A 26,054-nucleotide genomic window follows, 5' to 3' on the forward strand; every position below is an offset into this window, starting at 1 on the left:
TTAACCTGGCTGGAATTAATGAAGGCCACAGTTGTCATGTTTGTGGAATACCCAGGGAAAGAGCTTTACACGTTTTTAATAATGTTAACTCTCTACATAGCTGGGTGTGGCAGATCCTCTCAGTGCTTCACCTGGAGATCCTGGGTCTTTTAATTAGTTAATTTAATTTTTTTTAAAAAATTAAAAATTAATTTTTGTAAGGAGATGGGATCTTGTTATGTTGCCCAGGATGGAGGGAAGGCCTGGGTCTTTTTACTGGTTGGATGCTTTCATCCACCTCCCTCTGTGGGTGGGTGCTAAGGGATTCTCAGGTGTAATAGGCTAAGATATTGTGAAATATTACTTGGTCTGCATTCCCATTTCCTGCCATACAACTCCTAAAGTCCTTGGGATCTCCAAAGTGCTGTCTTTTATGTGTCTTTTGTCTGATAGGTTCAGGGTAGGGCTGGTTACCAGAGTGGCCAAGGCAGGATCAGAGGGTTGGGACTTTTAGCCCCAGGAGGGGAGAGGGGCTGAAGGTCAAGTTGATCCCCAGTGGCCAATGGTTTAATCAATCATGCCTATGTAATGAAGCCTGCATAAGAAGAAAGGAGGACAAGGTTTGAGAGCTTTTGGATCTCTGGACATGTGGTGGTTCCTGGAGGGTGGCCCGCCCAGGTGTCAGAGGCTTTGGAACCAGAGTGACTCCATCCAATGGGTGAGACCGGGATTGGAGGGACTGGTTTTTCAACATACAGGTCACAAAGACCCTGCTGATAAAACTAAGTGCGTTAAAGAAGCCACCCAAAACCCGCCAAAACCAAGATGGTGACAAAAGTGACCTCTGGTTGTCCTCACTGTCTATTATATGCTAATTATAATGCATTAGCATGCTAAAAGACATGCCCACCAGCACCACGACAGTTTCTGAATGGCATGGCAATGTCCAGAAGTTACCCCATATAGTCTAAAAGGGGGAGGAACTCTCAGTTCCAGGAATATGCTGCCCCTTTCCTGGAAAACTCATGAATAATCCACTCCTTGTTTGGTATATAATCAAGAAATAACCATAAGTCTATTCAGTCCAGCAGCCCATGCTACTGCTCTGCCGATGGAGTGGCCACCCCTTTATCCCTTCACTTTCTTAAAAAACTTGCTTTCACTTTACTGTGTCGTCTTGCTCTTGAATCTCTGTGTGAAGGGGAGAACGTGCGTGGACTCCCAGCCTGAACTCCAATTTTGGGATTCACCCTGTGACACCGGAGGGTATGGAAGCTCTGCACCCTACACGTCTCTTCATCAGTATCTTCTGTAATGTCCTTTGTGGTAAACTGGTAAATGTGTTTGCCTGAGTTCTGTGAGCTGCTCCAGCAAATTGGTCAAACCCAAAGAGGGGCTTTTGGGAACCCCAACTTGAAGCTGGTCGGTTAGAAGTTCCAGAGGCCTGGACTTGCAACTGGTGTCTGGAGTGGGGTAGTCTTGGGGACTGAGTGTTCAGCCTGTGGGATCTGACATTATGTCCAGGTAAATCGTGTTGGAATTAAATTGGAGGACATCCAGCTAGCGTCTGCTGCTTGGTGGTGGGGGAAATTCCTGCCCCGCTGCCTGCGTTTGGTCACAAATGTCATCTTCTGTGTTGATGATTGTTGAGGTGGTATCAGAGCAGAGGAAAAACATGGTTTGGCAGAGGTTTTCTCAACACATGCACCTTCCAGAAATGGTCCCCTAGCTGGCCTCCTCCCCCTTCCTTGTTCTTCTTCCCTCACACCTTACAGGTTTCTCCTTCATAAACCTTGTGTGGCTGCATCCTCCCTGAGGGTCTGCATCGCAGGAGCCCAGCCTAAGATACTTGATGTACTTAGCAGATATATTTGAACTTTTGAATATATTGATTGTGAAACTTCGAGAAATAAATATCCATCTTGTTTCTGAATATTGCATATGTCAAGAAATTTATAGCCCACATTTATCTATAAATACATTATATTAGTGTTAAACATTTCTTTTTAGTGTTTAGATTTGGTGGTATTACTCTCAAGGAGGAAAAAAGCAGTTTCGTCTAATATGTCTGCAGAGTGAATTTAAGAAATCCATATTTTTCTGATATTTTGTCTGTAAAGCACACTTGAAACTCCATAAGAAAACCCTTTCTCACGTATTCAGTCTTTGCCAGATCTCTCAGAGGTGTTTTGAGAGCTCAGGTATGAATCTAAGACAACTTAATCAAGTTGGCTTTCAAGATTTTTGGGAGTAAACAATGTCCCTGATCCTCTGAACACAAGTAAACATTTATTGAACATCATTTCCCATTTTTATCAACATTAAAAAAAGCCGGCAACAACTTTGATGTTGAAAATGATCTTGGTTATGTTCTAATGGCCACTTTTGACCAGTAAAGAGGAACCAGGGCAGACAAGCAAATTGAGATCTTGTGACTAAAATAAAGATTCTATTTTTCTTTTTAGGGAAAATGAACCATTTTCACCTAAAATTGCCACAGCCTTGCTTTTCTTTGAGTAATGATATTTAATTTGTTAAGACATTTGAAGTGACATGAAAGGCATGTTTTGTGTGTTTGGCTTTTGGGTTGATGGACAGCGAGGGACTGTGGGTTGCAGAAGGTTTTGAGGGCTCCCTTAGTGACCTCTGTGGTCTTTCCCTGCAATGACATTCATTGATAACAATATTTATTTATTTTTTCTTTACTAATACTTGAGTCTGAGTCAGACTGCCCTTTCTTCCAAATAAGGATGTTGTGGAAGTTGCATTAAATTTTGAGTTTCAGGCCCAAACACTGAGGGACAGAGACTGCAGAATGAACCTCTCCCTGTGTCAACAGACTATACTAATTAACATGGTTGTCTTTAGCTGATCTGGGAAAATTAAAAGATGACCCAGGGTCCTCTTTGTGAACATTCTCCCTCTCTGCCTCCTTCCTTGCTTCTCCTTTCTTCTCTCTTCCCCTTCTACCCTCTTTTCTTCTTTATCTTCCTTCTCTTCCAATTCAGTTCTTTCATCCATTTTCCTTTTTTTTCTTCCTTTTCTCTTTTTCTTCTTTCTTTCACGGCAAGTGAAATATACACATCCCAAAATAATTGCAGTCAACATCTCACCTTTTTGATAATAAATATTCCACAACATCGACAGAAAAGGACTCCTGCAGTTGAATATGAAGCAGAAAATCTGGTGGAAAAGAAGTGGGTGCAGACAGCAGGGATTGTTCTTGCGTGAGGGTGATTCTTAAGGAAGGCATTTGTAAGGGAGGGGTCTGCAGGGGCCGGAAGCCAGAGAGAATTAAAACTCTGTGCCTTGGATGAGGATTCAAATCCAGAAATGATTTGCAGGAATCAGGAGATGCCTTTCTTGAGAAAGGTTTGAGTTGGGCTGGTGTTGATCTTAATGACCTGTTTAGGTTGTCTTCTGCATGCCTTAATTTGTTTTTTGTTAAATGGGAGCAAGGATCGTGATTCATTTCCATAGATGAGAGGTATGGTGAGGGCCAAGGGCCCACTGGAAGGCAGCATGGTGAGGAGGTCAGAGCACAGAGCCGGGAGACAGATCTGGGCCTTAGATCCAGCTCTGTCGTCCTCCAGGTTTGTAATCGTCAGTGTGTACATAGCTTCTGAAGATCTTTTCCTCATCCATGAAATGAGATGGTTGAATTTCTCAAAATGGGGTGCATTTTCCTGGTTCAAAGCTGTTTTGTGCCCCCCTACACTTTTGGATAAATGCTTTTTAAAGACATAAAGGTGGTAAAAAAAAATAATCGCTCAGAAATTTTGTTGAAAGAATGGATGGATGAATGAATGCTCCGAATCGGGGCCTCCAACGGTGACTGTGCAGGCTGTGGGGCTGTGCTATACACAGCTCCAAGGGAAAGGGGACGTGCTTCATGAAGATGGTGATGGCAATCCTGCCCCATGGATCTATGCCAGATGGCTGCCTGATCCCAATGGACAAGGATTCAATGACCTTAAGTTGCTGAGAAGAACACAAGGCCCTTGAAAGATGTAACATCCCTTGTATCCTTCTATCAAGGGTCGTTTTCTAGGACCTTCGAAATAATCCACTTGGGCTCCCCATCTTCCTCTCTCCCTACAGAAACACAGGTCCATGTGTGCCTTCTGGATTTGCAGCAGCCATGGGGGTCCAGGACCTGCTAAGAGGCCCTGGCAGGGCACATGGGTCAGCAGAAGCCTCGTGTTGACATGGGCCGGGAGAGAAATAACCTGGGTCTCCCAGCGCTTCCCTTAGAAGCTATATTGTGTAAGTTAACAAGCCAAAGAATCCCTCACTTTCTAACCAAGGAAAATATTTTTATCTCACTCGGAAAGCAAATCCCTCCTTTGTCCAGTGGAGCTAGAAGAAAACAAAGTTTTCTTAGGACATGCATCATTATTAAGAATTTTTCCTGTAAGTTTATCTGTGTGCCTTCCACAGTTACCTGTATGTCCCCTGTGGTACCTATGGAAACCAGTTGTTGGGAAATCCTTGTTAAGGTAAGAGCATCTGTGGACCAGGGCATCCCAATAGCTTTGGATGGGGGAAGCTGAGTTAATCAGTTAACACATTCCTAGCACCCCCTGCTGGACGTTGCTGCTCTAACTGACCTTGAAATTCTTGGACTTGGCTGGGCTGGAGATACCATACCCAGCCAGACACCACCCACCTGGCCCCACTGCTGTAGCTCCCACCTGATCCCTACTTCCAACCACACCTTCTTAATCTTCTCTGTGTTTTTATGTCGCTTTGTGTTTGTTTCTCACAAAGCCCTGATGAAACTATCAGGGAACAAAGACAAGAGACAGGGGTCTGAATCCAGAGTAAAAAGTTTTAGTTCCAGGCATTTCCTTGGGCTCAGCACATGCATTGCTGTTCTCTGTATGTCAGACATGAGGGGGTAGGTGAATTCCAAGGCTCCTTGTTGCAAAATAATGCAGTGTGGTAGAGCTTGGGTTTTGGGGTCAGGCAAACATGGGTTTACATCTGAGCTTAGTACTTGAGGAAAGTTGCTTAGTGCCACGAACTTTAGCTTTATGAGCTGTAAAATGGGGATAATAATGATAACAGCTATCCCTGGATTTATGGTGGGGATCACACGGGAGCAGGCATACAAAGCCCGGCTCAGCCTGGCATATTAATTATCAGGCTCAGCTCATGGCAGTGGCTGTTTTTATTAATGCCACTGTGATCTTCCAATGATTTGATCCAGGAGACGCCTGCTGAAGAGAGCAAATCAATCTCTACACGATAGTAGGAATAGTAGCATCGATGTGGCCTTGGTACTTATTTTGCATCTGGAAAAATTCCGAAGTGATTCATTCATCTCTGGTTTTTAGTGGGTAATTTGTCCCAAGTGGGTACCACTGGAGCCTGGAGCCATCTTCAGCCCCGTGGGTGTCATCACATCCCTGTCTGTGAGTGCAGATTTCGGATGAAGACCAGAGTCAATGGGGTAGGAAATTACAGCTGCCTAAGTGGCCCTGTTGGAGCCTGGGGAAAGCAGGGCTGTGTAGGTAATGATGTTCTCTGATGTTTCACAGCTGTAACTCTGTTCCTCGTTTCTGAGTAGGGCCAGGTTTTTCTGGTCTAGGTGCTCAGTCTACTTCTACCTATGTATATCTGTCCTTCTTCCTCCTCCTCTTTCACTCCTTCCTTGATTTTGCTAACACACATAGCACTCACTGTATACTTGCCTCAGTACTTCACAGGAAAAACTCAGTTCATCTTCTCAACAACCCTGTGAGCTAGTTCCTGTCGTTATGCCCCCTTCACAGGTGGGGTGAGTAGCGCCACTCTAGGTCCTGGTATTCACTGGGAGGGAGACCTCAGGAGGGACCAGGTCAGCGCTCTGACTTGATACTCAGTACTGATGTTTGGTATCAGGAGGGCAAAGTGTGACCAAAGGTGTGCATTTCACAGTCAGCTTCTGGTAGGGGACAAAGGTTCTGTTAGGGGACAATTTCCCATGGCCGCCTCTCATTTCCGCATGTCTTGCAAGCAGAGGCACTGTCTGCCTTTTGTTCTGTGTTACCTGTGCATAACAAACATTCTTGGGAGACAGAGAGAGTGTCTCCCATTGGAACAAAGGTGGGCATGTGTATCAGTGCACTTTCACGCTGCTGATAAAGACACACCCGAGACTGGGTAATTTATAAAGAAAAGAAGGTTTAATGGACTCACAGTTCCACGTGGCTGGGGCAGCCTCACAATCACGGCAGAAGGCAAAAGGCACGTTTTACATGGAAGCAGACAAGAGAGAGAATGAGAGCCAAGCAAAAGAGGAAACATCAGATTTCATGAGACTTATTCCCCACCACAAGAAGAGTATGAGGAGAAACCATCCCCATGATTCAATTATCTCCCACTGGGTCCCTCCTACAACACATGGGAATTATGGGAGCTACAATTCAAGATGAGATTTGGGTGAGGCCACAGCTAAACCGTATCAGCATAAACCATATGCTTACTTACAATTGTAAAACATGCAGGTTCCCTAAGCTCAGCACTGCTGTTCTGTAATGCAACCCACTGCATATACAGTATTACGTGGCCTTCTTCATGTGGTCCTTTGGAAACTGAGGCTGAGGGCACTGGTGCAAAAACCCTGATTGTCTGGCTACTGTTGTTGCTGTGATAATAAAATCCTTTGTCTCGGATACAGGAGTCTCTCATGTATTCTGTCAGCATCCATGAAACAGGCAGTCTGACTTGCTGGCTTGCAGGTAGGGCAAAATCTCATTGCTTTCACAGTTTTTGACAGCTTCCAGGTTCATGACTTAGAGGAGGCAGCATTTAGGATTTTAATGATGAATCAGCCATAGCACCCACTCTTAAATTGCTCAAAGACAAATGGGTGTAGAGTGAAAAGGATACATGAGAGAATGACATACAAGTTAAAAAGTGAATACTTTCAGAGTAGTTACAGGAAAAGGCAGTTGTTGGGCATGGCTTGAAAGAGGAATAAGATTTTGATGGATTAGGAAGCTGGGCAAGGGAGTTCTAGGCAGAGGGAACAGAGTGAATGGGAGCACAGAGGTGCGTGTGAAGGCCAAGAGTAGATTCAGGGGACAGTGTCTGGTTACCTACAATTGTAAAATATTTCTTTAGTAAAGTGTAAGGAGCAGTGACTAGAAGAAACAGCATGGACTTCGGAGTCAGACAGTAAGTCCAAGAGCGTGAGAGCCAGAAAAGCATGACCAGCTGGGCTGGACTGCTTCGTCCATCCTTCCAGAGTCACCCTTTACCCTTCACTTCCTGCTCACTGTCCTGGCAGCCTGGCCTTGTCCCCTTGCTCTGTCTGGGTTGGCCAGTGGGAGGTGCCAGTGAGAGATGACTGTGTTGCAGGAAACTGAGAACAGGAGAGACCGATATGGAGAACAGGAGGATTGTTTATTTTAGGTACTCACCGGCTCAGTGGATTCATATCCACAAAGCTGAGCATTGAACAAAGACTGAGCGGGGTTTTTATCAGTGGACTTACAGGAGCAAAACAAAAGCAGTGAATCATATGACAGGTCACATAATCCATAGCATAGTATAACTTGTGGCCCTGCATAGCTTTTGGCCTTGTAGCTGCATTGAAAGAAAAACAAGAACTGGCTAAGTACAAACATTTATAAAACATAGTTGTACTTAAGAAGCCAGGGAAAGGAGGAGTAACAGTAAAGAACTTTGTCTTTCTCTCTTTTTTTTCCCTTCAACCTTGCTCTGGCGGGGGGTTGTCTGGAGCCCATTCCTTTGGCCTTGGCTTCTTACACAGCGTTATCTTATAACTGTCCTTGAAGTGAGCTTGCTAGGCAGAGTTCTTTTCTTTTTAACCCTTGCCTTGCCTGTTACTTTTCTTGGAGTGAATAAATGCACATTTATTTTAAGTTTCTGCCTCAAGTGGATGAGAGGCGAGTGAGGTCAGGGTGTTGATCTTGGCTCCTGGCCTGCGAGGTTGCCTTGGACTGCTCTTGTCCTTTGATGGAAAGTCACTGTGCCCTCAGGGGGGTCTCTAACCATCTCTCTCTTTTTGGATTTCTATAAATTCCTTCCTCTCACCTTTTCAAGTGGTAATGACTCCATTACAACTAGCCAGGTAACCACACTCTCCTGTGTGGTCCCCAACCCTGCCTGTTAGGGATTGTGTAGTCCCTATGGAAACTAACACGCCTCCTGGGATCTGACTGGAGTGGGCTAGCTTCCCTGTTGGGATCTGAGTGGCTGATGGGGATGAGATGGGAAGAATGTTAGGTTAAACCCTAGAGGACATGTGTTAAGAGCCTCTCTGAAGATGGTTTCCTAGTTTCACCTAATTAACTCCATTCTCCCTTTAAGATCCAACTCAGATGTCTGTTTCCCTGGAAAGATTCTCATGAACCCATGCTACTTTCCATAGCATTTATTGACTGTGTTCTAATTGAATCCTTTTCTATCTCTGTCTTCTGACCTCAGGTGTCTGATGAATCTCCGTATCTCTTATACTGCACACAATAAATACCCATTGAATGAACGAATAAATATATGGATGGAAGGACAGGCAGATGATGCATGTAGATGGATGAATACTTGATCCCAGGCCCATTGAGGATTTGGGTCAGGGGACTGATGTGAGCAGACACACGGAAGCACAGGCAGCCCCTGGCCTCCAGCAGATTCTTCCAACCCAGCTGGAAAGACATCATATGTGCACGGGAATTCTCTAACTCTGAAAGGCCCCCTCTGCTCAGGTGTCGACAGTGTGCATGACCAGAGGTCAGAAAGAAAGGAGCTCACTCTGCTCTGGGCAGGGGGAGATCAGGGAAGGCTGCCTGGAGGAGGAGAGGCTGGAGAAGGGCACTGAAGGATGGGAAAAGTTAGATGGATGGAGAGGCGGAGGAAACAAAGGCCTGAGAATCTGATGGGCCAAAGGGAAGACAGGAGACAAGTAAAGCTTGGAGATTTTGTCGAGAAAAGAAGAGAGGAGGCAATTAAGTTGGGAGAAATGACACGAGAAAACCACTGAAAATGCCCCAGTGGGGTTTGTTACTTAAAAAAAAAAAAAACAACCACAAAGAAAAACAATGAAACAATCATGCTTTCTTTAGTAAGGTGTAAGGAGAAGTGGTGCCAAGAAACAGCACGGATTTCGGAGTCAGGCAGACCTGGGCTTGAATTTCAGCCTTGCTGATTTTTCACTGTGTGACTCTGAACAGATGACCTTACCTCTCTGAACCATAGTTTCTTTTTCTAGAAAATGGGCCTTGTAATATGTACCTCTTAGCATTGCTGTGAACAAAGGATACCATGGAAGCAACTTGCCTGTCATAGTGCTTTGTGTATGGTAAGTACTTTGTTGATGTTATTGTTAATACTATGACTACTATAGCCTTTATGTACATTGTTTTGTTTTGTTTTTTGTTTTGTTTGGGGGAACGTGGCATTTGAGAGTCCTGGGCATTGTCTGCAGTAGCTGTGGCAGCTGTGATTGTGGGTAATAGAAGGAGAAGTCATGCAGGCACAGGGCTTTTTCTCTTCTCTTTTTTTTGTGGCCTGAAAGAATGAGATAGCAGAATATTAATACTGCTATCTGGAGGCTTGACGCTGGGGCCTGGCGGGGGCTTGTTTTTGCAGCCAGAAATAGTCTGGCCTTTGCCTTTCCAGCGGGCAGGTTGCCAGGCCAACGAGTGTGTAAACCACTTAGCCAAACAAAGCAAAACTATTTTTACCTTGGGGAGCCCAAGAATGCATCACAGAGTCTACGCACCTGCCCCACCCAGCCTGGCGACCCAAGCCAGTCGCCAATGGAGGCTGGTCTCCAGCAAGCAAGTGGGAAGCAAACAGCCCTGCCCCTTGGGGACCAGCTGCCTGGCAGGGAGACCAGGTGTTCCAGAAAGGCCCAGAGTGCCCCTCTTTCTCCTCTAGCCAGAGACTAGGAGACCAGAAACTCTCACTGAGAGAGTGTCTGAAGTGGTCAGGCAAGGAGCAATAAAGGCTTAGTTTTACCTCCTTATTCGATATGAATAACAGCAATCCTACTCATAGCAATGCCTTCCACTCACTGAAATTATGCTAGCCACAGGCACTGCGCTAGCTGCTTACATACGTCATTGTCTCTTAGCCTGTAATAAATGTCTCCATGAGGGACATCCCCAGTTTTCTGATGTAGAAGCTGAGGCTCAGAGAGGTTAAGTGACCTGCCCAGGGTTACCCAGCTGGGATGCAGTTTGACCCCAGGCCCATTCACTATAGAGTGGATGCTCTTCTCACCTCCCTCACTGTCTCCCCACACAGGTGAAGAACAGGGAGGAGCCAGCCTCGGAGTCGTCATGGGGAGAAGGGTGCCTGTGGTCCTGCCCGTGCAGGGCTATGAAGGTGTGGAGGCCGGGAAGAGATTGGGAGAGCCCCACTGCCTGCTGATACCAGCAGATACGCACGCATACTGGAGAGCAAGGGTGGCACCATGCCTGGTTCTCTGATAGGTAAGAGGGAGGCCAGGGTGTCAAAGCCTACAGAACTTAATCCTCCTTGAGTTACCATAGTGAAGGCTTTTCTTCCTTTCTCCTTCCCTCCTTCCCTTCCTTCTGTACTCACCTTTTGGTAGGATGTAGCAGAAAGAGCATAGTCTCGATAGTCAGCCTTTGTTCCCTCCTCTTCTCCACGTACTTGACTCTTTTCATCCTTCAGTGCCCAGTGTCAGCCTTGCCTCCTCCAGGCAGCCTTTCCTGATCTCCCCCTTCCCAGACAGGAGTGGGCTCATCTGACCTCACTGTCTGTGAGCATGGAACAAACACCTCAAGGAGGGTGGCCTGTCAGTGCTAGAGACCTTCCACGTGTCCATGTTGTGCCTTCCTACCTGGGTGGAAAGCTGCTTGAGGGTAGGGGCTGAGTCTTGGGCTTCTTCATGCCACTTTGTATTACTCCTCTGCCTCCAAACCTTCCATGACTTGTACCACCCTTTGGATTGATTATTCATCCACCCACCTATTCAACAAATACTCATCAAGTACAGTGTTAGTGATGTGAAGATGCCTGAGACGCTATCCTGAAGTCTAGAGTTAATCAGGAAAGAGAGCTAAGAAAGGAGGTATTTATAAAACAGGGTGGTGGGCCAGGCACAGTGGCGCATGCCTGTAATCCCAGCACTTTGGGAGGCCGAGGCAGTAGGATCACTTGAGGTCAGGAGTTCCAGACCAGAGGAGTGAAATCCCCTCTCTGCTAAAAATACAAAAATTAGCCTGGCGTGATGGTGCATGCCTGTATCCCAGCTACTCGGGAGGCTGAGGTAGGAGAATTGCTTGAACCTGGGAGGTGGAGGTTGAAATGAGCTGAGATTGTGCTACTGCACTCCAGCCTGGGTGACAGAGTAAGTGAGACTCCGTCTCAAACAAACAAACAAACAAACAAACAAACCAAAAAATGAAACAGAGTGGTAAATCCCATGAAGAGGAGGCAGACACATCATGGGAGCCAGAAAAACCCACGTTCAAATCCTGGCTTCCACTTCCCACCTATAGGAGCTTGGTCAAGTCACTTCCTCCCTGTGCCTCAGTTTTCTCATTTATATACTGAGACTAATAACAATTCTCAACTCACAGGGTTGTAGTGAGGACTGAATGAGATGATGTGGCCTCTTCATCCTTTCCGTCATGTTGGCTCCACATGGGCAGAGGTTGTGTCTTCCTCACTCCCAGTGGTGTCCCCAGCCTAGGGCACATGGTGGGGCATGACGACTGTGGAATGGATGTTGCTGTCCCTGAGACACAGTCAGTGACCGCCTGGTGCTGTCAAGAGGGGCTGAGAGCCCGAGAATTGGAATGATCAACCCATAAGCAGGTTTTGTGCCAGGCTGGGAACACAAAACTGGGCAGAGGTGGCCAGGTGGCAGGCAGCAGCGAGGTTCCCGGAGGTCTCATTTCCTGTATGTGAGAGGAATAAATAGTAAAAAGTGTCCTGGACCAAACCTTTTGTTCCTTTTCCTGCCAGACTTGTTCATGGGAAAATTAGCTGCTTTTAGCAGAACATGGAAAAGAGGGAGAGTATATATTGTCAGAGATTTAAGTTTCTCAATTTCGAACCTAAGCATGAAGGCTTTTCAGTTGGGTGTGTTCTGTTTGAGATTTGCACAAACCTGGTCTCTCTCTCTCTCTTTGTCTCTCTCTCTTTCTTAAAATCTTATATCCTTGGTTATTGTTGAAGTGGGACACAAATTATTAAAAAACAGAACAAACCACCCAACAACTAGAAACTTTGTTTTCATAGCAGCACAGGCTTATATTCAGTTAGAATAATATTCTTTTGAAATTCGATTTCCCCTATTCCACAGTGGTAGGAGAACAAGAAAAAAAAGTGGAGATATCTGAAAAATTCCCCAGTGTTCTGAACTTAGGATAGAACAGAACGGGTTTTGAAATCCTGGCCTATGTGTTTGCCTCCTGAGTCTTCTACTCTACCTTCAATCATTCCTCTGACAAAAACAGAAGAGCAAGAGGCTGTGTTATCAGTTTGCTGACTGGCTCTGAACAAAGAAATGGTGCTTTCTCTCCACGCTGTCAGCTCATTCATTGATGTCAATCAGAAAATTGATTCGAGGCATGTTTGGGATTCTAACTAGTTTGTGTGCATAATGAATTCCAAGTCAATATTTTCAGAGGGATGAAATAGATAGAGGTTGTGGGGACTAATGGGGGCAGGAATGACCCACTGAGACCTTGGGAAGCCACCTACTGTGATCTTGGGGAGGCCACACCCTGAGATCTGCGGGAGAAGACCACATACTGTGATTTTGGGAAGGCCACACACTGAGACCTTGGGGAGGACACCCACTGAGACACTGAGGTATTTATATTTTCCCTGGAGCTCCGGTATCTATCTGTAAAGTGGGGTGATATGGTTCTAGTCCTACTAATTTACCCTATGGAAACACATACACATGTGCAGGCATAAGTACAAGGCTATCTTTAAAGCACAACAATGTAACTGCAGTGAAATAGGAGACAATTTGGGTGTCTATTGAGAGGAGAATGGTTAAATACATCATGATACATTCCTACAATGGGAAACTATGGGAAACTATGAAGTGTTAGAAATGAGGCTGAGATGACATGGGTGATTCTACAAACATGATGTTGAGTGAAAGAAGCCAGATTCTTTTGTTAAAAATTCATTTGTTGAAACTCTATCCCCCAATGTGATGATATTTGGAGATGGGGTCTTCAGGACGTAATTACGTTTAGATGAGATTGTGAGGGTGGGGTCCCCAGGATGGGATTAGTGCCTTTATAAGAGACAGAAGAGAGCTTGCTCTCTGTCTTTCTCCTCTCCACATGAGAGCCTAGCAAGAAAGTAACCATCTACAAGCTAGGATGAGAGCCCTCACCAGAACCCAACCATGCTGGCACCCTGATTATGGAATTCCAGCCATCTGAATGGTGAGAAAATACATTTCTGTCATTTAAGCCACCATTCTGTGGTCATGGCAGCCTGAGTTGACTAATATAAGTGCCTGCTGTTTGAGTCCAAGTGTACCAAGTTCAACAGGCAAAACTGAGCCAAGTTGTTACAGGCAGGGGAATGGTTCCCATTGGGTTCGGTGGGAGGGTCGGGAGGTGGAGAGTGAGTACTGGAAAGTGGCCTGAGGTGGCTTCAGAACTGGTCATGTTGTGTTCCCGATCTGAGTTTTGGTCATACGGGTACATTTACTTTGTCAAAATACATCCAGTTGTGTGCTTAAGATTTGTGCTTTTCAAATGATGTGTGTTATAATTCCATAAAACGTACACAAAGAAAAATAATCTCGTTCAAAAATTATCAGTAAAAACAAAAGTCTTGTGAACAATATTTTAGTTATTTCTATATTATTAGTATCTAGCCCAGTGCCTGAATTTAAACCAGATTGTGTGCTAAATGTAAAATTTGCTACAGCAACAATAAAATGAACAAGATAAAACTGTGTGGGCTATTGACACAGAAAGATATCTATATTGCATTTTGTGTTTTTTTTTTAACAAAAAGGTTGAGCAATATTTATAGCATGATTTCATTTACGCTTTTAAAAAATTCTAAGTGTATGCACACTTATCAGCAGATTTACATGTAAATAGACATATGGACATTGGAGGTGGGGTGACCATTAGTTTTTAGCTATTAATCTTTCAAAACTTTGATTTTTTGAGGATTAGGATATTTCTTTTATAAATATAAAAAATAATGGTGAAGGTAAATAAAAGAGGACAATGAAAGGGAGTTTGAAGCAGATGACGTCTGCGGCCCCTGCCTCTTGCTCTGAGGTCTGTGATTAACATTGACCTGCTTCATGTCCAGCCAGATAGATGACCAGGTTTGAGTTGGATGACACTAAATCTCCATGTGATTCTTAATTTAGATCCAAAAAGGTGTCCATTCTTGCGGCTGTCATTTGAGTTTTTGGTTGTGGATTCTCATTCTCTAAGTGGATGTGGAACTGGCTCTGGAAGCCAGGCACCATGGCGGAGTCTCAGGCCATTTAGGTGGGATCCCCAGGGCAAGGAGGAGCCCTGTCTCCTCCCCACTCCCAGGGAGATGGCCTGAGGGAAAGGGGGAGTCAGTCACATGCTTATATTCATAAATAATAGCCCTGTGGAGAGTGGCCTGCAGACAGAGAGGAGAGAACAGTTGTTTCTGGCCAGGCTTCCTAGAGGAGAGGGCATCTGAGATGGTCCTTGGAGCATGAGTAGAAGTTTGCCAGGCAGAAAATGGTAGGAGAATGTTTCAAATAGGGGAAACTGTATGCACAAAACTTGGTATAGGTATATCAGGGGAAAACATGTGAAAGCTAAGGCTGGAAAGGCTGTTTGGAGGCAGATTGAAGATTTGGACTTCATCCTAGGGTAATAAGGAGCCATAGAAGATTTGAAGCAGGAGACTTAATCAGATCTAAGTAGGCAGGAAAAGCTTTCCACCCTTCCCCTTTCTTTCCTCTCTCTTATCCTGCCTTCTTGGGAGGGAGACTCTGAGCAGCAGGAATAGAAGACAGTCTGGGTAGACATGATAAGCATTGAGGTTATGCCATGGAAGGCAGCTGCTATTAGTGACACAAAGGTTTGCTTGCCTTGTAGATATCTTATTGGGAAAAATCCAGAGCTGGTAAAGCCATTTCTGTAAATGGTCCACAAGGCTACTCCTGATCACAGAGCACCTGAAACCCTGGGATTGGGGGAGATTGTGGTACAGGTGCAGAGGGAGGGAGATCAGAGACATCCCAAGGAGGTCTCTGTGTGCTTGGATCAAGGACTCAACAGGAAAGGTGGGAGAGTTCTGTCACACCGTGGACACTGTGTGTCATCCTGATCATGTGATCATTTGATTTTCCTTTTGGAGATGGATGGTTGACCTCCATCGTTTCCTGGTCATCACTGTGCATGCAGGACACACTGTAGAACAGCTCCCACTGGCTGGCAGTGCTAAGCAGGTGCGGAGGGGGGCAGAGACCCCAGGATGGAGGGGTGAGTGGAAGCCTGCCTGAGGCAGTCGCCACGGAGATGGAGGGAGGAGAGATTGGCAGGTGCGTGTATGTGGGAAGATAAGAGACCAGAGTTGCGGATAATTAGGGGTTTCCTGTATGTGTGGCTGGGCATGATGGTGAAGAGGCAGAGGAGGGGAGGAGCTGGCACGGGGAAAAAGAGAATTAGGCTGGAGCCGTGGGAACACGTCCATCCTTGCTGAGGGCTGTCTCTCCAGTTGACATTAGATGGGAGGCCTAACATCAGGGGATAGAGGAAAAAATCATTTCTGCCACTTTTGGCTTCATGGGAGACTCTGTAATGGGGCTATGTCTGATGTTACTTATCGCTCTGGTACCCATCAAGGTCTCTGCAAGGAACCAAAGCTTCTTAATAATGTGTGAAAAAAATACACGATGCCTCATTCTGCTTCTGCTCCCAATTTTCTGTGTGGCCTCAGGAGTCACTTCACCTCTGGGGACCTCAGGGCAACATGCAAAGCATATTTGTCCTGGAAGAAATCCTGGGCTATGGTCTGCTACTCACTGCCATGGGAGCCTGGACAAGTCCCTTCCTTTCTCTTGACCTTGGTTTCCCCGTGTGCACAGTGAAGAAGTAGAACAAGAAAAATTCTGAGGTGCCAACAAGTGCTCACCATCAGCAATGATGGCTTCCCTCACTTGCCTCCCCTCTTGCTGAGATAGCAGAGAGATGCAATGGGCTGGATCCTGAAGCATTTATGACAGAAACACCCTCTGCAAACACAAGGACTGGAAGTTAGTGTTGTCCCGTGGCCTGGGAAGGCTGGTGGTGCCTTGCAAAGCAAATTGAATTTGTGTTTGAAAATTTCAGTGACCAAATAGACTGGCCTTTTAAAATTCCAAATTGGTTTTGTAGATAAATGGATCAGATTAGTAGGAAGGAAGGGAGAAACGGAGGGACTGTGCAATGTGCGTGCAATTGCTGGCAGGCAGCCTTCTGCATTATGAGATTAGCATCTTTGCCTTTTGCTGGAAATAAGCCACTCTGTTCTCCCTGCCTGCCAGGAGCCACGATTGAAAACCTCTCCCATTTTCTAGCCTAGTGAGGACAGCAGCCAGAACCACAGAAGCTTGTTTTAGTTGGTTTAATCTGAAGCCCCCAGGTGCATCTGCATTGACCCACAGAAAAGCTCCATGGGAAACGTCTTTCAGAGTCCAGGCCATGGATGGAGCAGGAGCGATCACCGGTCAGTTTTTCAGCCACGGGATGGAGCTTCCTGTAGTCCCAGCTTCCAGGGAGGCATCCTTCATTAAGTCTTTGAGCTACATGGTCAAACTGAACTCCTTCCTGCTATTCTTGTAATGCGGCACTCAGACTGGATTCCTGTTTTTGAAGAAGTGAGTGTCTAGAAAGTGGGACAAACTGGTATTTAAAAATTACTAGCGGCCTTTTTTTTTTTCTGTCAGTTTCCCCACAGTTGGAACAAAGCATATCTTTGGAGAAAACTGTTTAGAAGTCCAGGACAATGGGAAGATAAAGTCCCTGCCTAATAATAAAAAATGTATATTTATTTATTTATTCATTCATCACATATTTATAGAACATCTATTATTTTCCAGGCCCTGTTCACAGTGCTAAGTATACAGCAGGAAACTAAACAGAGAAAAATGTGCTTTTTGGGTTTTTATCTGGTAGCCTACATCCGGATTATGACAGGTGTTGAACAAAACACATATTAAGTTAGTTAATGTGTTGGATAGAAGTAAGAGCCATGAAGAAAAACAAAAGCAGGAAAGAAAATTTGAGACTGGAGATTTGGTGGTGGTGGCAGGGTGTTCAATTTTAAATAGGGGCCAGGGACAGCCTCCCTGGGAGAGTGACATTTAAGCAAAGGCCTGCAGGTGGTGAGGGAACAGGTTGTGTGGAGATCTGGAGGGGAATTCCAGGTCACCAGCACAGCCAGTGCAAAGGTCCTGAGGTGGGAATGTGCTTGGTGTGACCAGCGAACGATGAAGAGGCTGGTGGGGCTGGAGGAAAGGGTTGAAGGGAAGCAGGTAGAGGCCATATTGGCAGGAAGGGTGCAGAGTGTCCCTAGCAGAGCATGGCAAGGACTTGGCTTTCAGTCCAAGTGATTTTGTAGCCAGGGAGGGTGTTGAGCAGAGGAGGGCTGTCTGCTGACTTACAGGTGTAGAGGGATCAGTCTGAGTTCTGAGTTGAGCATGGGCTTTGTCAGGGCCAGGGCAACAGCTAGCAGACGCATGAGGAAGTGACTGCAGCAATCCAGGTGAAGAGGGCTAGGGACTCAGGCACGAGTGGGAGCAAGGAAGCAGACTGGGAGGGGACCCAGGCCGATATGACTTGCTGACATTGAATGGGGGTATGAGGAAAAGGGGGAGTGAAAGCGGGTGGAGACCAGGGGTTCAGCGTTGAACACACACAGAGAGCTTGAGGAGTCTGTTAGACAACTGAGGGAAGATGTCCCGGCCAGATACAGGAGTCGGAAGTTCAGAGGAGAGGTCCAGGCAGAGGCAGAAATTGGGAATGGTCAGTGTGTGGACAACCATCACACCGAAGGAGGTCACCAAGGGAGTGAGCACGGATGGACGGGCACACCCTGATATTTAGAGATTGCGGGAGAGGAGCCACCATCCCACCTTGCCCGCCCCTGGGAATTGCTCTGGGAATGAGGAGAAATGCAATTCCTGCCATTCTCATGAACTGCAGGAGCCTTGGGGCCCTGGATGTGGTGAGATGTGGTGAAAGTTCCTGTTGCAGGCAGCGTTCTTGGGAAGAAGACTTTGAGGAGGAGGAACTTTGTATGTGGGAAGTTAGCTGGGGGTCCTTTTGGGATCAAGTCCTGTGAGGAAGCAAAGGCAGCAGGATTTTGCATAGGGAGGAGTTGAGTCGCCCTGTAGTCAGGATGAAGGTCTCGCCCATTGTTGGAGGGTAGGGGCTCAGGAGCAGGCCCAGGGTGAGTCAGGGACGGGCTTGGCCAGGGACTGGAGATGAGGTTCTCATCCTGAGGGGACCTGGGAGGGCAGCCCAGCACTCACTAAAGCACCCAGGGGAAGGCAACCAGGCCATCATTAGACAATGGGGGCCGGCCAGAGTCTTTTAAGAAAGTTGGTGAGTTGGGTTCCTGGAGCATCACGATTGGTGGAATCCTGGAGCTGCGATGTATCCAGGGTCAAGGTTAATTTTTGTGTTGTGTTTCATCATTTCCCCAGCTGCGTTTTGGGAGGCTTCCAAGAGGGGCCTCAGCTATGTCAAGGGGATGAGGGAAGAGGTGCTGGGGCCTGGAGGAGGTAACAGAGGGAAGCCCAGGGCAGCAACAGACCAGAGTCACAGAAGACAGTATGGCTTTGGTGAGCACTCATTGGAAGCTTCCAGAAAGACTTCGGGATCGGGGTCACCGGCTAAAGTGTGGCTTTGCTGTTGTTGAGAAGACAAAGGTTCAGGCTTGGCTAGGAAAGGGAAAGGTGGAGGGTGACCTTCCTGAAGGCCGCTGGCCTGCAGGCATCGTAGTTTCTCAGCTTTCCTCCATTGCTTTCCGTTCAGCTGATTGATACACGGGCCAAGCCACTAAGTAGCCAGGTCAGTAAAAACCATGCCACGCTCCTTCCCCCAGCTTCTTACAATGACACATAACAATGCACAGAATTGTTTGTCATCTACATCAGGGCCTTGGTGCCAACTTACTCTCATCCTAGTTTTGCCACACCAGAGCTGTGTGACCTTGGGTAAGTCACTCAACCTCTCTAAGCCCTTGTTTTCTCGTCTATAAGGAGAACCATATCTATCTTACGGAGCTGTTGTGAAGGTTTAAATGAGAAAGCATCTGGGAAAGCATCTCTCTTCCTTTGTGGTATTTGGGGGGCATCAAAAATATCTCAGTCCCTGTTTTCTGTGTGTGTAGTTAGAAGTCCACGACTTGGGCCTGGAGGGATGTGCCAGTTTCCCTGGCTCCCAGAGAGAGGAGGGTGCTTGGGCACAGTGTTTTGAGACCTCCTACTTGGACAAGTTTCTTATTTGTGTCAAGCCCATTCTCCGCCACTCCATATTCGATTCCCACCATGGGCACCGCTGGTCTCCATCCACCCAGGCTGCAGATAAGCCAACAACAATGTTATCGTGGCTGCCAGGCCCTTTGGGGCAGAGCTCCTTTGTTGGTAGTCTTGGCTCCTGTGGGGGTTCTGGGTGGCTCTAGGTTCAGTTGGGTTGAGAGGGCCTGAGGCAGGGCCTGGTTCCTGGTGGATGTGCAGGGAGCATTCACTGGATGAATGAGAGTGAGGGCTCTGTAGATGGTGGGGTGAGACCTTCATCCAGCAGGAGCTGAACAGTAGCCAGCTTCTCCGAGATAAAAAGAAATAACCAGATCAGGCACTGTTCAAGGTTCTGCCCCCTGGGAGTACCTTTCCTCACTACGGTCCTTCAGGGGTGATCTGGAAAGAGGCTGCAGTACTGTCGTGTCCACTTTAGGACTTTAAACTCAGTCTACCCTGACTCTGAAGCCATAGACTGTGATGTTCTACTCCTGCCCACACCCCACTTCGTTTAATCACCAAGCTTTTGCTTTAATATTCTTCTGAAGGGCTCAGTCCAAAGATAAGAAACTCTTCTCACAGAAAGTTTCTTTGTTCAGCTGAAAATGATCTCCATTCCAGAACAGCTCTCCGCATCCGTGCTCATGGATAGGACAGGTGTCCTGAGATTCTGTTCTGCTGTTGCCTTCCCACATGCCCCTTTAAATACTTGAAGACAGTTATTGAGCCTTGCTTCTAGGCTTTTCCCTCACTATCATGTTCAATTGCAGTCCGACCACGTGGTTCCTTGATTCCCTTCTGAAGCTCTGCCGTACCCTAATCCTTCCTGCAACCGTGACATATCCCAAGACAGACACCCACCTGTGAGATTACATAGATTTTATTTCCAAGAACAAACAACGTTCTCAGACAGCAATCAATGGATAGAGTCAGCTCCTGGACAGCTGTGCTAATTCCACAAATGTTTCATGAGCACTTAGCACATGCAGTACACAAGGCGTGCAATGATTCATATTCATGGACCCCTGAGGGCCAGTTCAGGAGGAGCTCTCAGAGCCCACTCATTTCCGTCAACAGCAGGGAGGCAGAATGACCGTCAGATGTCAGGCACAGCGTGGGTGCCTCTCTTCCCTGACCCCAACCCCCTTTGATTCTATAATAGTAAGAGGCAGGGACCAGTACTAGCCTCACACCGTCATGGGTCCTAGAGCTAATGCTGCTTGTTACTGCTGACACCACGGATGTTAGGTGTTGATGGGTACATTATTTGCCCCGAGTCACTCAAGCACACTATTGCAGACAACACTTCCGTACTGATGCCAAAGCAAGATTAGAAAGGTCTAGCTGTTGATTTGTTCATCTTCCATGCGTTTTAAGAGCTTTTTATTAACTTACTATTATGTGACCTAAGTAATGTTCAGAAAATGACTGTCATTCCTGCTGATCACCACTCCCTGGTTACGAAGACACAGCTCAGGGTTGTCTGCATTTTTACAGCCTCAGATTTTGGGTCCTTGTAGTGCTCAATTCTCTTTAACATTTTGTTCAATTTGACATTTAAAGAATTTTCTGTGGTTGTTCCTTTTAGATGCTGAGGAGGGTTTTAGGTAAGCATATATTGCTGCTTAAAAAGTACTCAAGATATAATGGTGGTATATTGTTTTAGTTAAATTGCAAGTATTCTGTCATTAATTTATCTATCATTTATCATGTTTTGGCTCAAATACATACACATATGCAAACACACGCATAAATAGACACAGAAATGGATGCTCACACACATGTTTAGGGTAAAATATACACACAGAGAAAGGCACACAAATGATAATCCTATTTATCATGGGGACAATTCTATAAGGGCTTAAAATCCTTGCTTCATGTATAAAGGTATCAAAAGACCACATTTCTTCCTCAGGATCATGGTCATCCTTGTGTATACACAGTAATGAAATTTATATGACTCTCAAGTATCAGAAATCCAGTGCTCCTACCAGCCATAAAAACCTAATTGTGAGGACTAAGTCACCTAAAGTGTTTGTGAAATTGTGAATAATGCTGAAGATTGCACTTGCATGCTATCGGCGATGGGCATTCAGTGACGAGGGTGAAGACAGTAGAGAGAACAAAGACACGCTCTTTACGGAGCAGCTGGGAGCCATCCCAGACAGGCCAAACTTTAGGACACTGACAAAATAGTCCTGATGCTTCCCTGGTGAAGGCAATCCCAGGTTGTCATTGAGGAATAGCATGGCACATCCCAGGTGCATTGCTGGGATGGGGAAGTCAAGGCCTAGGGCAGTTTCATCGCCCTGGCCAGAGAACCCCAGGTTCAGCTTCAGAGGAGTGATTACCAAGAATGCAGTGGAAGGAGTGGGACCCGTAGAGCCTCAGGGACCAGCTCACAAGTTCTGTGTTTAGACTCATGCAGAGGAGATCTTCCAAGGGCTGAGGTTGAAGGGGTGTAAAACTCCAATGGAAAAGGTTTAGGAAAAGACCTTTTACAAATCCAAAGATGTTTCACAGTGGGCAAGGCTGGTGTGGCGAACAGTAGTGGCCCACGTAGCCGGGTTGGGAACCAGCTCTGCCCATGAGGTGCTGTGTGGCTTTGCAGTGTGGCCTCACAATCCCAGCTTTGTTTCTTCCCCAGGGAGATGAGGCTGGTGCTGCTGAAGACCTCAGAGGCCCTGCCCAGCCTGAGTATCTGTATATAATATCCCCCTTGGGGAGGTACTCTCCTTGTGGTTATGACCTTTTTTCTGCATGCCCCCTACAATACTTAGGACTCTGCCTCCTACAGCTGGGCGATGTAGCTCAGTGGTCAGGCACTCTGACTGGAGAGTCAGACTGATGAGGGTGTGAATCTATCATCCTGCTCAGAAAAATGGGCATGATACCAGTGCCCCTCTCAAAGGCATGCAGTGAGGACATGAGTAACTAGTAGCATCCACAAGAGCTTGGGCAGTAGAAGGCTCTTGTGGAAGAGGAGCTCCCAGAACCCGGTGGATTGGGTGCCGAGCAGCTGCTATGATGAATGGTATAGATGTTTCCTTTTGTTGTATTCAAACTGGTAACAATGGGCCTGCTGTTCTGGGAGGGGCCTGAGGGTGGTCCATCAGAGCACATCGGTCCAAGCACACTAGAAGAGCAGACATCTCTTTGGCAGGACGTCTGGACCATGGACAGGGATCTGAGTGAAGATGACAGTAAGTAGAGCCTCGAAGATGGCATGGAAGACTGTGTGGAGATATTTTAGCCTGCATTTGAGGAGGACCTAATCTGACCTCTATTATGTTGGAAGTTGTGTATCTATAGTTTTTTCTAATAAGCTCTGTAGCTAGCACTGTGTGAACTCTTCCATCTGCCTTAAATGCAGTCCTGGGTCTGCATCTGGGTTGCTGAGAGCACCTCTTTCTTCCTTCTTCTCATATGTAAAACCTACCTGTAGCTTGCAATCTCTTCTTCTGTTATGTGCCTTTGGACAATGGAGAAGGAAGGTGAAAGACGAAATTGAGAACTTTTCTCTCTATCACAGTGACACTGTGCAAATCTTATATTCTTTTTCCTTTTTTTTTCTCTAGTTGACAGTATCTCCTGCTCCCAGCCAAATGTAAGTGAGATTTTCAGGATTCTTATTTCAGTCACAATTGGATTCAGTTCTTAGATGAGGTTAACTCTACAGAAAGGTTGGGAAAAGTCTTCACTCATGATCTTTCTCTGGCAAACAGCTGGCTCGTTCATTATCGCTTATGAAACATAGCCCAGGTGACCCCATCCTGTCACTACCAGGACAGAAATACAATGGATTCTCAGGGCTATTTAAAACATGAAGAAGGAAGTGATATTTCAGGAAGAAACACGCTATGTTTTAAAAAAGGAATTTTTTGATTCCGAATTTGAAACAGACAGTGCAGTAGGGGTGGTGTTGGGGGGGGAGTGGGGGTTCAAGTCCTGACTCTGCTCTGAATTGGCTGTGTGATCTTGGGCAAATCACTTAATCTCTCTGAGCTGCAGTTTTCTCATCTATAAAACAAGATTGGTTTAGGAGGTCTCAATCTAATCCAATCTTTGCCCACGAGGGTGTGGGCAAAGTGTTTTCTGAACATGCTTTGTGGGGAATGTAGAGAGAGGTCTATAGCTTTTGTTTGAATCCAGAGAGACCCATGACACTAACATACTTTCATAGTCACCAGACTTGATGACATCAGAGCTTCTTTGCAGGCATAACACTCTTTCTTGTCTTTAATGTTGGTATCTTAAAGCTTGAAGTTTTAGACCTGAAGTAGAATATGAAATTAACCTATACTAAACTTAGAGAGCTCAATTTAAGTTTTGTTGGAATCTTTTTTCATATTGAAGTTGAAGACTGCCTGGAGATATTTTAGCATATACTGGAGGAGGACTTAATCTGACCTCTAATATATTGGAAATTGTATATCCATACTCTTATTCTAATAAGCTTCAAATAACATTCTAATGCAATCTTTTTTCTTCAAAACACTGTTTATTAGCAGTCTTTCCATTTATGATTAGAGTTTCTCATAGTAGCAATGGACTAGGTCAGATATGGACTCAAACCTATGCTCTGCCTCCTAGTTCTGGGTGACTTTGCTCAAGTCACTTAACCTCTCTGAACTTCATTTCCCATAATTTTTTTAAAGGGAAGGTGTCATCTTGCAGGATTGATCAAATATTCATTGGCTACAAAGTGAGTGCCCAGAGTAGACATGGAGTCAATATTGACTCTAGGAAACGATCAGGTCCCCAGAACTTTAAAAGTAAACTGCTATTAATGGGAAATATTATCTCCTGTGAAGTTCCTGTTTTGACCTCATGCCTTTTGGTGAGCAAGGTGAGAGAAAGGTGAAGTCTTTGGCCCCATTACAAGTCTAGGAACCCTGAGTCTTTCATAGGGTCATGCTGAGTGCTGGTCTCAGATGTGATGGAACTCAGGTGAGCACTTGGGGTACACTGCAAGGTATGGGGGCACCCAGGGAAGCTTTTAGAAAAAGTTAAGTTAATGAAATCAGAGACTAGGTAGATTTTTTTTACCCCCCAAGTGTCAGAAAGGGAGCCCGCTACAGGCCTTACGTAATTCAAATGTGCCTGTTTAGAGGAGAGGTGATTTTATCCAATCGAGTTAACTTTGCAGGCTCTAAAGTGTTGTCCCCTCACTGTTCAGGTCTATAATGTGAGCAACTTCAGAGGGAGGAAACCTTCCTCCAGTGATATGTTTTGGGACCAAAGTGCATGGATAGAAACATTCTAGGATGTGGCACCCACGTGCAGGTCTCTCAAAGAGGCCTTTGATCATCACCCTCAGGTGCTGACTGCCTGTGACAGCATCCCTGACTAGGGCAGCATCTCCCACTTTGGCTGGCACACTTCCAGTGATGGGCTGGTCCAATTTTTATAGCCAAGACTGTCCAAAGTTCTTTCTTACAGTGATTTGCTATCTCTCTACCTGGAGCTTCTACTTTTTGGTCTTGATTCCAGGCCCCAAGTCTACTCAGAATGTCTGCTCCCTGTTTAAAATAAGAGCCCTGGCCGGGCGCGGTGGCTCAGGCCTGTAATCCCAGCACTTTGGGAGGCCGAGACGGGCGGATCACGAGGTCGGGAGATCGAGACCATCCTGGCTAACACGGTGAAACCCCGTCTCTACTAAAAAAAAATACAAAAAACTAGCCGGGCGAGGTGGCGGGCGCCTGTAGTCCCAGCTACTCGGGAGGCTGAGGCAGGAGAATGGCGTGAACCCGGGAGGCGGAGCTTGCAGTGAGCTGAGATCCGGCCACTGCACTCTAGCCTGGGTGACAGAGTGAGACTCCGTCTCAAAAAAAAAAAAAAAAAAAAAGAGCCCTGTAAGTCTTTTCTTTTCTAGCCTAACCAGATCCTGTTTCTTCAACAGTCCCAGATGTAATCACTCTTTTCTTTAAGTGTAGCATCTTAGTACAGAGCAGAAGAGAAAAGAACCCCTCCTTTATTCTATATACCATATCTCTTATGATGGAACTTATTTCTTTGATTGCAGACTGAAACCTCTTCCAGAAATGGTGAGCAAGAGCCTCTTCAAGTAAGATGGTCTATAAATGTAGCCCCTGGTAATTCTAGGAGGCAGCTTTTCTGATCTAGGACTATAAGACATGGGTTGTACCTTTTTACTCCTGGGCATGAGTCCCTGTGGACGGGGGCAGGGTTGAGTTCATGAGTGAGAGCCCTGGTCTGAGGTCACATTGCCATCACCACCCCTGACCCAGTGCTGAGGAGCTGGGACTCTCCCCTGGTACCCTGGCCAACTCTGCTCCCAGAAAGCTTGCTCATTAGAATGCCGCTGCCCTCCACGACTAGGGATGGCAAGCTTTCAGTACCAAGACTAACTTTCAGTCTCTCCATGTATCTCGGTCAGAAAGGGTGCTGGACTTCTTGGCAAGGACCAAGCTGCCATTAGCAGTGGCTACTGACGCGAGATCTCAGTGTTTTTCACACGTGCCCTGGATGGAGGCACAGCCACCAGAATGCAGCCTTCCTGGCTAGGTCAACCCTGGCCTCTAGGGGCCCATCTGGTCTTTCCTACAGGCTGCACACTTCTGGATGGGGATAGTGGTTCTGGTAG

At 46.2% G+C, this 26,054-nt stretch overlaps 1 protein-coding gene across 1 annotated transcript in view; it reads left to right on the forward strand.

Annotated features, from left to right (window-relative positions):
• The first annotated feature begins 11,344 nt into the window (after window positions 1–11,344).
• Window positions 11,345–26,054, forward strand: part of SSUH2 (ssu-2 homolog) — a 36,525-nt gene continuing 21,815 nt past the window's right edge. Inside the window, exon 1 of the mRNA XM_031663197.1 lies at window positions 11,345–22,650. Within this exon, the coding sequence (XP_031519057.1) occupies window positions 22,488–22,650 (163 nt within the window). The 5' untranslated portion in view covers window positions 11,345–22,487. The remainder of the gene's footprint in view (window positions 22,651–26,054) is intronic.

The sequence above is a fragment of the Papio anubis genome, chromosome 2 (assembly GCF_008728515.1).
Source record: "Papio anubis isolate 15944 chromosome 2, Panubis1.0, whole genome shotgun sequence".
In the NCBI taxonomy this organism is placed as follows: domain Eukaryota; kingdom Metazoa; phylum Chordata; class Mammalia; order Primates; family Cercopithecidae; genus Papio; species Papio anubis.